Raw genomic sequence first — 14436 nt, forward strand, 5'->3', positions numbered from 1 at the left:
CATGGCTATGGCTAGGCTCTGGAGGTCTTCGGCTGCCGGGAGCTCTGCTCGATCGGGGAGGGAAGCTGGAACCCATCCCCTCCGAGGAGGCCCCGGGGAAGACAGCCAGGCGCGTAGGCAAGAGACTCTGCGTTTTTTCATACATACGTATATTTATTTCTTTATCCATTTATCTGTTGTTGGACATTTGTATTCCTTCCAGATGTGTGCTATTGTGAATAGCATTGCAGCGAGCATAGGTGTGCAAATAAATTTTGAACCGATGTTTTTATGTTCTTTGGATAGATGCTAAGCTGCGAAATCACTAGGTCATAAGGCAGTTCTGGTACAGGTTGGTTGATTGGTCAGTTTGTCTCCTCCTGGAGGCTGCCCCATGCCAGTCCCACGACAGTGAATAAGGCCCTTAACCTGCAGCTCACCAGCACTGCTTGTTCCCAGACCTCTGGAAGCTGGATCTTATCACTGGTGTGAGGTGATGTCTGCATTTCTAAGTGATATTTCTCTGATCAGTGGTGGTCAGGGATAATGAACACTTTTTTCATGTGTCCATTGGTTGTCTGTCTTCTTTGAAGAGCTGTCTCTTCGACTTCTCTCCCCATTTTTTTTGTTTGTTTTTGTTTTGGGGGGGTTGGTTTTTTTTTTGTTTTATTTTGTTTTTTGCTTTTTGGGTCACACCCGACATTGCACAGAGGTTACGCCTGGCTCTACACTCAGGAATCACTCCTGGTGGTGCTCAGGGGACCGTATGGAATGCTGGGAATTGAACCCCAATCAGCCACATGCAAGGCATACGCCCTACATGCTGTGCTATCGCTCCAGCCTCTCTCCTCATTTTTGGATGAGGATTGGTGTTCACTGTGTTTACAAATGCCTTACCAACCTTGGCTATCAGCTCACAGATACACGGTATGCAAATATTTTCTCCCACTCTGCCAGCTATCTTTATTTTAGGAGAGAGCTGCTTTTGCAGTTAGAAGTTTTTTCGTGTTCGATGGTCCCGTTTGTTTAGTTTTGCTTCTTTTTCTCTGCCACTGGAGTTTAATCATTGGTGATTCTACTGAAGCCATTCTGTGGAGAACGATACCCATGTTTTCATAATGTTGCTTCTGCATCGAGTCTAAGATGCAGGTCTTTAATCCTGACGAAATTAGCTTTTGTGTGTGACGGGATGTAGGAATCCCATTTTGTTGTTGTGTGACGGGCCAGTCTTCCCCACATGGTTTCTTGGAGGCTCTTCCCCTCCACTTCGTGCACACAGCTCCTTTCTTGGAAACCAACTGCCCATACAGCAGGGGGGTTACTATTAGGCTCTCAACTCTGGTCCACAGGTCTGAGTTTGATTTTATTCCAGTACCACACTGTTTTTAATACTATACCTTTGTAGAACAGTTTGATATCTCTTCTTTTTATTTCCCTCAGAGTTACTTTGGCTATTCAAGAAGTTTATAGTTCCAAATTAAAAGTATTTGTTTTATGCCCTTGGAGAATGCCATTGGAATTTGATAGTAATTGCATTGAGTCTCTGTATAATAGTCATTTATTTATTTGTTTGTTTGTTTGTTTGTTTATTTTATTAGTGAATCACCGTGAGGTACAGTTACAGACTTACAAACTTCCATGCTTGCATTTTAGTCATACAATGGCCGAGTGCCCATCCCTCCACCACTGCCCATTTTCCACCACCAATGGTCCCAGCATCCCTCCCACACCCCCACCTTGTCCCCCCCACAACACCCCACCTCTGTGGCAGGAAATTCCCTTTTGCTCTCTCTCTCCTTTTGGGTGTTGTGGTTTGCAATAGAGGTACTGAGTGGCCATTATGTTCGGTCTATAGTCTACTTTCAGTTTGCATCTTCCAACCTGAATGGGTCCTCCCAACATCCTCTACTTGGTGCTCCCTTCTCTACCTGAGCTGCCTTTTCCCCAGCATGTGAGGTCAGTTTCCAAGTTGTGTAGTAATCCTCCCGGTACCTACCTTTACTATTCTTGGGTATCAGTCTCCCATTCTGTTACTTTATATTCCACAAATGAGTGCAGTCTTTTTATGTCTGTCTCTCTCTTTCTAGAATCTGTATAATAGTCATTTTAACAGTGTTAATTCTGTCATTCCTTGAACAGGGAGCATTTTTCCAATCGTGTCTTCTGATTTTTTGTTTGTTTGTTTGTTTGTTTGGTCACATTCAGCATTGCACAGGGATACTCCTGGCTCATGCACTCAGAAATTACTCCTGGCGGTGCTCGGGGGACCATATGGGATGCTGGGAATCGAACTCGGGTCAGCCTCGTGCAAGGCAAATGCCCTACCTGCTGTGCTATCGCTCCAACCCCCTATGGAATTTTTAGTTGTTTTTTTTTTTCAAAAATGAGGTGGAAGCAATGATAATAAATCTTTAAAACTCAGAAGTTCTTAACAAAATTAGTCATCAGAGAACTACAAAAAAACTGGACAAAATTAGTCATCAGAGAACTAGAAAACAAAGGAATAGTATTGATAAATTTGAGATTATTTTTTTTGAGGAGAAAAAAATCCCACATAATAAAACAGGAAACCAATGAGGTTATCTAATGAAGAAAATGAGTGAAGAGCAGATACTCAACTTTAGGAATTAGAAATGGAAAATAAGCACAGATGTGGAAGGAATGGAAGGAATTCAGAGTGTTGACCGATGCTTCTCCCTGAATTCATGTGTGTGCGTGGACAAGTGGCTGGTATCACGTACTCTGCACTGTAGCACTGTCGCCCTGTCCTGTTGCTCATCGATTTGCTCGAGCGGGCACCAGTAACATCTCCATGGTGAGACTTGTTGTTACTGTTTTTGGCATATCGAATATGCCATGGGGAGCTTGCCAGGCTCTGCCTTGCGGGCGGGATACTCTCGGTAGCTTGTCGGGCTCTCTGAGAGGGATGGAGGAATCGAACCGGGGTCGGCCAGCCGCATGCAAGACAAACGCCCTACCCGCTGTGCTATACGCATATTGTATGAGAAATGTTGGCGTGTAAAAGCCAGTGGGTCTCTTCTATCTCAAAAATAACCAGTTTAAAAATCTCGGAGGGTGGGGGACTGACACAGGGGTGAAGGCACTTGCAGCCCGCCACATACGGTCCCCAGGGCTTGCCGGGAGAAAGAACCTTGAGCAGTGCCATTTGTGGACCCCCCCCCCATAAAGGGAGAAAATACGGTAGGCGTAGTTCATCAGACAGCTGTTAGGCCTGCAGGGAGGGCGGAGGCAACACTATGAAGGGGCTCGTTGACCCTCTGTGTTCACCCAACCCCGCACGGAAAGGGCTCACCAGGTACCAGGCACACGGGATCCTTCCCCGGAAGGCACATTCCGTTAGTGCCCGAACTGTTTCAGGCGAAGAAACTGGAGCACAGGGAGGTTAAGTCACTTGGCCAGAGGCCCCCCAGCACATAAGGGGGAACCAGGAGCCCCGTCACTGTCTGCTTCCAGCCCTGGTTCTCTCGGCTCTCATGCTGGGGGGAGGGGGGTCGATCATGCCCCAGGAGGGACGCCCCCTCCCAACCTCCAAAGGGCCCCCGTGCAGCTGTCCACGCCGCTGTGCTAAGACTGAGCAGCAGTTGGGGCTGGAGCGATAGCACAGCGGGAAGGGCGTTTGCCTTGCACGCGGCTGACACGGGTTCGATTCCCAGCATCCCATAGGGTCCCCTGAGCACCGCCAGGACTGATTCCAGAGTGCAGAGCCAGGAGTAGCCCCTGTGCAACGCCGGGTGTGACCCAAAAAGAAAATAAAAAGACTCACCAGCAGTGCCCAGCGGCCTTCTGGGCGCAGGCCAGCCGCAGGGCAAGTGCCTTAGAGAGGCGCGTCCCCTGCAGACCCCTGCGGGCGACCCCTTCTCAATGCATGCCCCTCCAGAGACCGCCCTCCCCCCTGACCCCCGCACCAGGCCTAGGGGGCCCTGGCTCACCCCCCGCGCCCCGCCCCTCCGCAGATCCAGGAGATGGTGCACTCGGACCTGGGCAGCTACGACGCGGGCCGGCCGGGGCCGCTGCTGGGCCGCCCGGCCGTGCTCCCCGGCCCGGTGGGCGCCCTCGGCCCGTCGCAGCTCATCTCGCAGATGGGCCGCCTCCGCGGCAGCGTCCCGCACGGCTCCCCGTCGCCCCCCGGGAGCAAGTCCGCCACCCCGTCCCCCTCCAGCTCCACCCAGGAGGAGGACTCGGAAGCGCATTTCAAGGTAGGTGGGAGGGAGCCCCGAGGGCGCCCCCTGGGGGCCGGGCCGGGCCCTGCAGGGAGACCTGAAGCTTGTGAGGGGAAGGGGGGGCCGAGCATCCTTGCCCTTGGTGCCCGGTGGCCTTGGGTACCCGGGTACCGCAGCCCCCCCCCCGAGGGCCGTGCTGGGGGCCCACGAGGAAAGTCCGGATGAGCTGAGTCAAGGTGCAGTTCCTGACGGTCAGTGCCACGCCAAATCCGAGGGGCAGGTGACGCATCGTGGCCTCTTCAGCCGTTATTGGAGAAGATATTCGGGCGGGTCCAGTGGGGGACACATCTGGGCAGCGGGCGGCGCTGGTTACAGGGGCGTCACTAAGCCTGGAACGGCCCCTCCCCCATCCCCTGTGAGCCGAGACTGGCCCTTCATGCCCCGGCCCCCACCAGCACGAAGCAGGGTCCGGAGCCCTCCCCCCACCCCCCCCACCCTCCCACCTCCAGGCTCTGCCTTCCCCTCTACCCCTGCTGGGAAGCGCCCCCGGGTGGGAGACGCCCCCTCTGCAGCGCCAGCAGGTGCAGGCTAGGGAGAGGGGACCGCTGGCCATAGGGGGCGTTGGCCCTGCACGTGGCCGACCCAAGTTCAATTCCCAGTGTTTCACGTGGTCCCCCGAACCCCGCCAGAAGTGAGTCTGAGTGCAGAGCCAGGAGCAAGCCCCGAGAACCCCCAGGTGTGACCCAAAAGCCACCCCCATCTGCCAAAAATAAAAAACAAAAAGCTAAGAGATGTGCAGAACCTGCCGAAAGACCTGGCCCGTGGGAATCCATACAACCCCCAGCCCGGTCCTGCCGTGGGATCTGACTGACAGAGGGGGAAACTGAGGCACAGAGCCCACAGAGCCACGGGACCAGGATGCAAGCCGAGGGGTTCTCGATGTCCTCCCTCCGGCGGCTCTTCGGGAGTTTCCGGTGCCCCTGCGTGCTCGGCCCTGCCCCTCTCCCGGAGATGCGAGGCCCTTGCCCTGGGTCCATATTTCCTGCTGTGTGGCCGCAGCCCCTTCTTGATGCAGGAAGCCTCATCTGCCCGCGGGATCAGGGCCTCGACCCCAAGCCCCTGGGCCCCACCAGTGACCCGCCGTGCTGCATCTGTGGGGCGCCCCCGACCCCTGGAGTCGTTAGCCTGGAGTCTCCCTGCTCCGGTGACCGCCACTGTCACCTCACTGGCCCCCAGAGGGCTGCTGAGGGGTGGCGCAGGACACTGGCCCTCACAGTCGGGGACAGCCTGGGCCACAAGAGGGGCCAGGGGCCAGGTCAGCCGGACCTGAGTTCAAACCCCATGTAGCACCCTGAGCAATGTTAGGTGTGGCCCTGAGCACTGAGCACTGAGTACTGACACCCTCCTCCCCCCTACCATCCCCAGCCCTAGCCAGCCCTTCTAGAAGGCGCCTTTCTTTGGCGCATTATTCAGTATCAGTCTGTGTGGGTCCTGAATGGGGGAGACGGACACCCATGATTGAGTCTGTGGTGAGTCGAGTGTCCCCTGCAGACACACATGACTGTGTCTGCAGGGGACACAGTAATGAAGGGCCAAGGCCCCGACCGTGAGGGTGTCCCGGCTTGGCGGGGGGTGGGGAGGGCAGTGGCTGGTTCCTCTCATCGTTCTTAGAGTCAGCGTCAGCGCCTGCTAATTCTTAGGCTCCTACCTGGGCCCTGTGTGCATGTGTGTGCGCGTGTGTGCACGCATATCGCGTGTATGCACCAATCCACGTATGCCCATGCACTCACATGCCTGTGTACAGTGCGTGTTTGCATCTACATCCTCGGCCTCCCCTCCGAGGACACGGTCAGCCCCGGTGCGTGGCCTGAACTGCCCCGTGTGGAGGCCGCGGCCGGCCAGCCCTCCCGCCCCGCCCCCTGCTCCGAGCACAGTGCTCTTCAGCACGTGGCCCTGGGCTTCTAGGGCTGTCTGACTCTCCCCTCCCCCGGGCAGATCTCGGGAGAGAAGAGACCCTCCACGGACCCAGGGAAAAAGGCCAAGAACCCAAAGAAGAAGAAGAAGAAGGACCCCAACGAGCCGCAGAAGCCCGTGTCCGCCTACGCCCTCTTCTTCAGGGACACCCAGGCAGCCATCAAGGGGCAGAACCCCAGCGCCACCTTTGGGGACGTGTCCAAAATCGTGGCGTCCATGTGGGACAGCTTGGGAGAGGAGCAGAAGCAGGTGAGTCCCCACCCCGCCCCGGAGCCTGGAACATACACTCAGTGCCCGTTGACCTGGCCCGAGACCTCGGCTTGTTCCTCTCTCAGCCGGGAGCCCCCCCACCCCCCCTCCCCATCCCGCCTGTTCCACTGCTCCCTCCCTGCTGCATGCACGGGACTTAACCTCCCCTTCTGGAAATTAGCCACTGCATTCATCTGGTCCCCACCCCCTGCTCCGAGAGTCTGGAGTCGGGCCGGCTGCCCCCCTCCCCACCTCTGTATTCCTGGGGTGTCTCTCCAGGGGGACGGCTGCCCCTCCTCCCCCACTCTGTATTCCTGGGGTGTCTCTCCAGGGGGACGGCTGCCCCTCCTCCCCACCTCTGTATTCCTGGGGTGTCTCTCCAGGGGGATGAAAGAGCAGCCGTCAGCTGTGTGGCCTTGGCTGCCTCCCTACCCTCTCTGGGCCTCCCGTTTGAGCCAGGCTCAGAGGAAGCAGAGACCCCTCCCTCCGGGCTAAGTCACCACCGTGAGTCAGGACTTGAACCCCGATCAGTCGAACCCAGGAAGCTCAGCCCGGGTCTTGTTTGTTGAAATGGAATCAGCGAAGTGTATTAGAGCCAAGAGCCTGCAAGGAAATGTCAACTTGCAGTTGTGATGGGGCTGGGGGAGGTGGGGGGTATCGTGGGGTCCCAGGACGGGGCGCGGGCATCCGTGGGGAGTCAGGTGAGGCCTCAATCCCTCCGGAGCCTGGCCAGCCCCCAGGTGGGGCAGAGGGTTGGAGCAGGGCGCTGGGGAGAAGCAGAGAGCAGGGACGGGCGCCCGGCGGCTGGCAGGCCGTGGGCACAGCGCTTCTGCCCCAAGAGCCGGGAAGCCGCTGTTTAGCCGGATCCTGGGGGACGGGCGCGGCAGCTAGCCCAGCGGGGGCTGGGGCAGTCACGGGGTCACGGTGGGCTGCCCGACGTCAGGACCCCTCGAGGGGACCCTCTTCCACCCTGCGGGAGGGAGACAGACGGGAGGCTCAGACAGAGCACGAGCCCCGTCGACTTGCTGCCTCTGAAACGTCACCTTCCTCCCCGGCCGTGGGAGAGGCCGGGGACGTGCCACAGTGCCACACGTCTCTCAGGACGCAGATGCGCGGCCTGCTGGGGGGCCTGGGGGCTGCGGGGAGCGAGACCGGGAAAGGCGGCCTCGGCCTCGACCCTCCGGAAGTCCTGAAGGCAGTGAGCCCTGGGTGGGGGGGGCCGGGCCTCCCCAGGGAGCCAGGATCCGGGGTTGACCGAGTCCTGCCTTAGATCCCCCACAACACCCCCGACCCCCCGGGGCTGGGATGCGAGGGTGCTGGGTGGACACGGGGCCGGCCGGCAGGAATGTTCCAAAGACCTGAGTTCTCCAGAACTTGCAGCCGCCATGCATGGGCTGTGGGCGAGCCCCCTGGGGCTCAGGGGTTCGAGTGGCAGAGCTAGAGGGGCCAAGTCAGGCCAGGGGGCCACTCCCTGGGATGTGGGCAGGCCACGTCCTGCCACACGGACTCCAGCTGGGGAGGCTTGCTCTGTACCGTCCCCTCCCCAGGAAGACCTCAGTTTTTTTTGGGGGGGGGCAGGCGTTTGGGGCGTCTCCTCTCCAGGTCAGTGACCTCGGGGCCCCCCATCCCTGGACGTCTCTCTCCACCGTCCGCCCCCTGCGCTGCTCCACTTACTGAGTTTTATGACTTTTACCCACCTCATACACTGCCCTTTCTGGCAGTGGCTTTGCATTTTATTTATTTATTTATTTATTTATTTATTTATTTGTTTGTTTGTTTGTTTGTTTGTTTGGGGACCACACCCAGCACCGCTCAGGACTTACTCCTGGCTCTGTGCTCACGGACAGTAGCCCTCCCGGCAGGCCCGCAGGACCTGCTGTGGCACCCAGGATCAAACCTGCATTGGCCACGTACAGGCAGGCGCCCGACCCACTGTCCCGCTGCTCCAGCCCAGTTTGGGCAGTTTCAGTCCCACGGGTGGGTGCCTGTTCCCACCCAAGAACCAGGTCTCCCTCCTCCCCCGGAGCCTCCCTGCAGAACCTGCTCCCCCGCCCCTGTTTCTCCAGCAGATTGGGGTTGACATATTTTAATGTTCATTTCATTTTGTTAACTATTCCCCTGGCTCTGTGATAGTATCTAATTACTTTTCAATTAATTCCTGGGTCTTCAGGTTAAAAAAAAAAGTTATATGACTTTTGTGAATAATGGTGATGATTTATGGTTTTGTCACATATTTTTCTCCTGATTTGTCCTACTCTCTCTCTCTCTCTCTCTCTCTCTCTCTCTCTCTCTCTCTCACACACACACACACACACACACACAGGTTCCACTGCTAAGCATAAGGCTGTCTGCTCACTTGTGTTTGTTCTAACATAGTAAGGAATTTTATTTCTATTTATACCAGTAGTTGACACACTAATTACCAAAGGAGATGGTCTTGAGAACATTGTAAGAAAAATAATGTTTCTCTCAAAAAATTCCCAGCCTAACGACTTGTTTCTTTAAAGCCTCACGAAGCTGGTCAGGGGCAGAATACTCAAAGGACCGGAGTGATCCCCAACCCTGCGTGGCCCCCTAAGCTTGTGGGTGGAAGCCCTGAACTCCCAAGTGGCACTGCTCGTAGCTTTTAAAAACAAACAAAAACAGCAGCCAATTCTGGGACTTAGAGCAAAGGAAAAAATAATAAAATCTTCATTGGCCAGAGTGATCATAAAGTAGGTAGGGTGCTTGCCTTGCACTTGGCCCGCCCAGTTTTGGTCCTCAGCACCCTGTAGGGGTCCCTGAGCCTGCCAGGAGTGAGGATAGAGCCAGGAGGAAGCCCTGAGCATCACAGAGTGTAGCCAAAACAAACAAACAAAAAAAAACACATCAGCAGCAACAAAAAAAATCTGTGAAAGTTTAGACTCAGTGTCATCTTGGCACTTAAACAGTAATGCTGATGCCGAAAGTAGATAATGGACCAAACATGATGACCTCTCAGTGTCTGTGTTGCAAGCCATAATGCCCAAAGTAGAGAGAGAGTATGGGGAATATTGTCTGCCATGGAGGCAGGGGGAGGGTGGGGAAGGGGGGGTATACCCGGAATACTGGTGGTGGGGAATGTGCACTGGTGGAGGGATGGGTGTTTGATCATGGTGAGATTGTAACTCAAACATGAAAGCTTGTAACTGTCTCACGGTGATTCAATAAAATTTTAAAAATTAAAAACAAAAGCAAAAAACAGTAATGCTGAATACCTGTGGTTTTGAGATGCCTATCAACGTGCGAGAAGTTAATGTCTGGCTTCAAACAGCCACTGTAGACTGAGCTCCTAAGTCAAAGCCCACGACTTGGGACCAGCAGGATGGTTGCTGCTTCTCTTGGCCCGGCTCACTCACTTGTGTGCGGGCAGCCATGGGGACTGAGGCAGCAGGGAGCAGCCATGGGACTGAGGCAGCAGGGGGCAGTCATGGGGACTGAGGCAGCAGGGGGCAGCCATGAGGACCGAGGCAGCAGCAGGCAGCCATGGGGACTGAGGCAGCAGCAGGCAGCCATGGGGACTGAGGCAGCAGCAGGCAGCCATGGGGACTGAGGCAGCAGGGAGCAGCCATGGGGACTGAGGCAGCAGGGGGCAGCCATGGGGACTGAGGCAGCAGGGAGCAGCCATGAGGACCGAGGCAGCAGGGGGCAGCCATGGGGACCGAGGCAGCAGGGGACAGCCATGGGGACTGAGGCAGCAGCTCTGCCTCTGGGAGTAGGATGTGCAGGAGGTCCCAGATGCTCAGGATTCCTCAGCCAGAGCAGTGGGGGCAACATTGTTTATATATATATAATCCCCCAGCAGGCTGGCCTTGCTCATTGGTAACCAGGAGTGTCCCCAGAGCCCCAAGAGAGTGAGGTGCAGTGAATAAGCACATTTCCAGTCTTGCGCACACCACTTCTATTCTAGAAAGTTCTGTTCATTCTATTCTGTTCTACTGTCTGGAGAAAATCACAAAATCCCATCCCCAAAGTCACAGTGGGCGGTCTTGATTAGAAGGAACCCAAACTGGGGGCGTTCCTACAACGGAGGACCTCCTACATAGCAGGCCGGCTCAGAAAATCTAAGGCAGGGGCCAGAGAGAAAGTACAGTGAGTAGCGCACTTGCCTTGCACACAGCAGACCCGGGTTCAATCCCCAGCCCTCCCCCAAGCCAGGCCAGGAGTGCTCTCTGCGCACAGGGCCAGGAGTAATCCCTGAGCACTGCCAGGTGGACCCAAGAATCCAAAGATAAAATAAAGTCCACGTCAAGATGTTACCCAGCTGAATCCGACTAGCACACCGTGAATGAGTCAGGCTTGCCGGCCTGGTCTCTTAGTGGGTTGTGGTTGTTGTTTTGGGGCCACACCCGGTGGTGCTCAGGGCCTATTCCTGACTCAGTGCTCGGGGGACTATAGGTGATGCTGGGGATCGAACCAGGGCCGCTTTGGAAGCAGCTGCATGGTGACAGATGCCTTCCCCTGGTGCAGTCTCCCCGACCCCTGGGCTGGGTGCTGACCTGGGAGACTGGGAGGGAGGGAAGGTGCCACCAAGGACAAAGAACAGCTCCACGGAGGAACTGGTGTGTAGGGGCGACAGTCCCAAGTGAGGGCAGCCCCAGACTGGCCCTCGCCCTTCTCCCGCTTGCCCTCACGCCCATGCCTAGCTCCTCCCTCACGCCCCTGCGCTGCATCTCTGGAACATTCTCAGCGTCGCCCTGTCTTGGATCTTTCAGGCCTACAAGAGGAAAACCGAAGCGGCCAAGAAGGAGTATCTGAAGGCGCTGGCCGCCTACAGGGCCAGCCTCGTCTCCAAGGTAATCCTGGAGGGACGGAGCAGGGGCGGGGGACCCAGCGGTGGGCGAGTCTGCGGAGGGCCCCCTGACGCTTCCCAGGGGTGTGCTGGGCCCTCCCCGGGCCACCTAGCATCGAGCTCTGGCCAGTGCCCAGGACCCGGGGCCACTTGCCTGGAGCCAGTCTTGCCGTCTCAGCCGTGGCCTTTCCTGCCCACTCTCCGCCTGCCTCCTCTGTCCACTGCAGCCGGGGCAGCAGCCAGGGGGAGGCCAGGGCGCATCCTGGGGTTGTTACAAAGGACCTGGCATCCGGGCAGGGCCAGAAAGGGTCCAGCTAAGCGAGTGTCCAGACGTAGGGGAGAGCCAGGCAAAGGCACGTGCAGGGCCAAGGAGCTGGGGCAGAACGGCAGCCTGCTGGGGCTTATTCTTGGGGGCCCCCAGCAGTGCTCAGGGCTCACTCCTGACAGACCACGTGGGGGCCCGGGCATTGAACCCAGGTCAGCGAATGCAAGGCCCGTGCCTGCCCTCTGTACCGTCACTCCAGCCCAGGACGGTGGCCTGCTGGCTCGTGGGCTCAGAGCAGGGCTGGTCAGACCAAGTGGACAAGGACCCTGATTAACACAAGCCCATGGAGTGTCACAGACCCTTCCTGGCCTCATGGCCCTACCTCTGCCTCTCTGCCTTTGTGTGTGTGTGTGTGTGTGTGTGTGCACATATGTGCATGCATGCATGTGCATGTATATATGTGTACATGTGTGTATGTGCATGTGTCTGCACATGCATGCATTGTGTGCATGTACATGCATATGTGCGTGCATGTGTGCGTGCATACGTGTGTATGTGCATGCATGTATGTGCGCATGTGTATGTGCATGCATATGTATGCATTGTGTGTCTGTACACACATGTGTGTGTGCTTGTGCGTGTGTCTCCTTCCAGAGCTCTCCAGACCAGGGGGAGACCAAGAGCGCCCAGGCCAACCCGCCCGCCAAGATGCTGCCGCCGAAGCAGCCCATGTACGCCGTGCCCGGCCTGGCGCCCTTCCTGACGCCGTCCGAGCTGCAGGCCTTCTGTGGCGGGGCCTCTCCCGCCAGCCTCGCCCGGACGCTCGGCTCCAAGTCGCTGTTGCCGGGCCTCAGTGCCTCCCCGCCGCCCCCCTCCTTCCCGCTCAGCCCCCCGCTGCACCAGCAGCTGCCCCTGGCCCCCCACGCACAGGGCGCCCTCCTCAGCCCCCCCGTCAGCATGTCCCCGGCCCCGCAGCCCCCAGTCCTGCCCACCCCCATGGCACTCCAGGTGCAGCTGGCGATGAGCCCGTCGCCCCCAGGGCCCCAGGTGAGTCGGGGGTGGGGGCGGGACCCCTGGAGATGGAGGTGGCAGCTTGGGACTTCTCTCGGGGACTCCCAGCGCTGTGCGCCCCCCATCTGGGCCCCTTCCCTCTCTGCGCCTCAGTTGCCACGTTTAGCCCCAGGGTCTGGCTGCCATGAGGAGCGCACGGACCCTCTGGGGTCTTGGGAAAGGCCAGCCCCCACCCCTGCCTCGCGCCCTGTCCGTTCCTGAGCTCTCAGTCACGGGGCCGAGGCCCCTCTGCCAGGGCAGCCTGAGGTCCTGGCTCACCCAGAAGCCTTAGTGACCCCATTGGACGCAGAGACCCTGAGGCGGCTGGAATATGGACCTAAGACCTCAGTCAGCCCAGTGGGCCCATTTTACAGATGGGAGGCACTGAGGCTCAGCAAGGGAAAGGCCCTGACGACCCAGTTAGCTAAGACAGGGCTGGGGTTCCGCAGAGAAAGGAGAAGCAGGGAGGCGGGTAGATCCCATCGACAGGCAGAGGGGCCCGGTCTAAGGCAGAGACACCCGGGGCACAGGGGAGCCCTGCTCTCCCTCAGTGGCTGCCTCCTCCCTGCTTGCAGGACTTTCCTCACCTCCCGGAGTTCCCCAGCAGCTCGGGGTCCCGCTCCCCCGGCCCGGCGAACCCCACGAGCAGCGGAGACTGGGACAGCAGTTACCCCAGCGGGGAGTGTGGCGTCAGCACCTGCAGGTGGGTGTGGGGCAGGCCGGGCATGGGGGGCGGGGGCAGAGGCAGGAAGTGGGGGGGTGCTGGGACCGGAACCTCGAGGGTCAGGGCGAAGCCCCGAGCATCCCTGGAGCCCCTGAGCACGGCTGGGCGTCACCCAAGCCCACTCCCGCCACCCCGCTAAATATTTCCCGTATAAGACGTGCCCACCCTGCTCGGGTTCTGCTTGACATGCGCAGGGCTGAGCCGGGGGCCCTCCAGGAAGGAGGATGCACGGTGTGGGGGTTGCCAGGAGGAGGTTTGGGTCCGCCCAGCAGGCGGGCGGGTGGGGTGCGGGTGCCCTGACCCCGGCCTTCTCTCCGCAGCCTGCTCCCCCGGGAGAAATCACTCTACCTCACCTAAGGCGGCGGCTCTCGGCCCTGAGGCTCGCAGCAAGGGCGCTGCCCAGAGCCGGGACCCCCGGGGGGGCAGCGCCGCCCGGCAGGAGGCGGGAGGCAGGAGCCGAGAGCGAGGGCAACCCGTGCCCGGGGACGGACGCTCCTGCCCCTCCAGCCCCGGACTCCGAGGAGGTGCCCAGCGCCCGCCCCCGAGAACCCGCCCGCTTGCTCCAGGCCCCGCGACCACCCCGTCATCTGCCCCTCGGCCCAGACGCCCGGCCTCAGCCCCCCCAGCTCAACACCCCCCCACCCCCAGCCCAGAGCCCGCCCGCCCGGGCACAGCCAGGCCCGGGGCCAGCGTGAGGAGGCGGCCGCCCGCCCGTGTGTGTAGAGTCCGTGTTTTTAGACTGTGCTGAAGACTTCTGTATTATTTTGTGGGGGGAAGAAATGTAGTTTCCCGAACGGCGAGAAGCGTTTTCTATGGCTCCTAGCGCCTCTGTGGTTTGGGTTTTGCAGTGTGACCTGGCGGGAGACGCCCCCGGCCTCCCCGGCCCGTGCCCGTGTCCGTCGCTTCCCAACGGCCCAGGGGGACTTGCCCCCAGGAGCGGGGCAGGCGGAGGGGGCTCCCGTGCGGGGGGTTGGGGTGATGGGGAAGGGGTTGGGGTCTTCTTGTTGTCTGCAGCTGTTTCCGGCCCCAGCAAAGATCTGTCTCAGTGCCCAGTGCTTCTCTCCGATGTCTTTATAATAAAACTCCGGAAAAGTTGGCAGAGTCTGAGCCTCCTTGCACTGGGTCCGCTAGGCCTTCTGGAAGCTTCCTAAAGCTGTGGAGTGGAAACCCCCCCCCGCACCAGGCTGTGGAGAGTGGGGACCCC

General features: G+C 58.6%; 1 protein-coding gene across 6 annotated transcripts in view; it reads left to right on the forward strand.

Moving 5' to 3' along the window:
* Window positions 1-14225, forward strand: part of TOX2 (TOX high mobility group box family member 2) — a 130892-nt gene extending 116667 nt beyond the window's left edge. For 3 of the 6 annotated variants that reach the window (XM_055140682.1, XM_055140684.1, XM_055140683.1), the window contains 6 exons: window positions 3954-4196; window positions 6156-6383; window positions 11117-11197; window positions 12113-12505; window positions 13084-13211; window positions 13553-14225. In XM_055140682.1, coding sequence (XP_054996657.1) covers window positions 3954-4196; window positions 6156-6383; window positions 11117-11197; window positions 12113-12505; window positions 13084-13211; window positions 13553-13589 — 1110 coding nt within the window. In that variant the 3' untranslated portion in view covers window positions 13590-14225. The remainder of the gene's footprint in view (window positions 1-3953; window positions 4197-6155; window positions 6384-11116; window positions 11198-12112; window positions 12506-13083; window positions 13212-13552) is intronic. The other 3 variants (XM_055140686.1, XM_055140688.1, XM_055140687.1) reach the window with 1 other exon arrangement.
* The last annotated feature ends 211 nt before the right edge of the window (window positions 14226-14436 follow it).

Source organism: Sorex araneus, chromosome 5 (genome assembly GCF_027595985.1).
Source record: "Sorex araneus isolate mSorAra2 chromosome 5, mSorAra2.pri, whole genome shotgun sequence".
Lineage (NCBI taxonomy): Eukaryota > Metazoa > Chordata > Mammalia > Eulipotyphla > Soricidae > Sorex > Sorex araneus.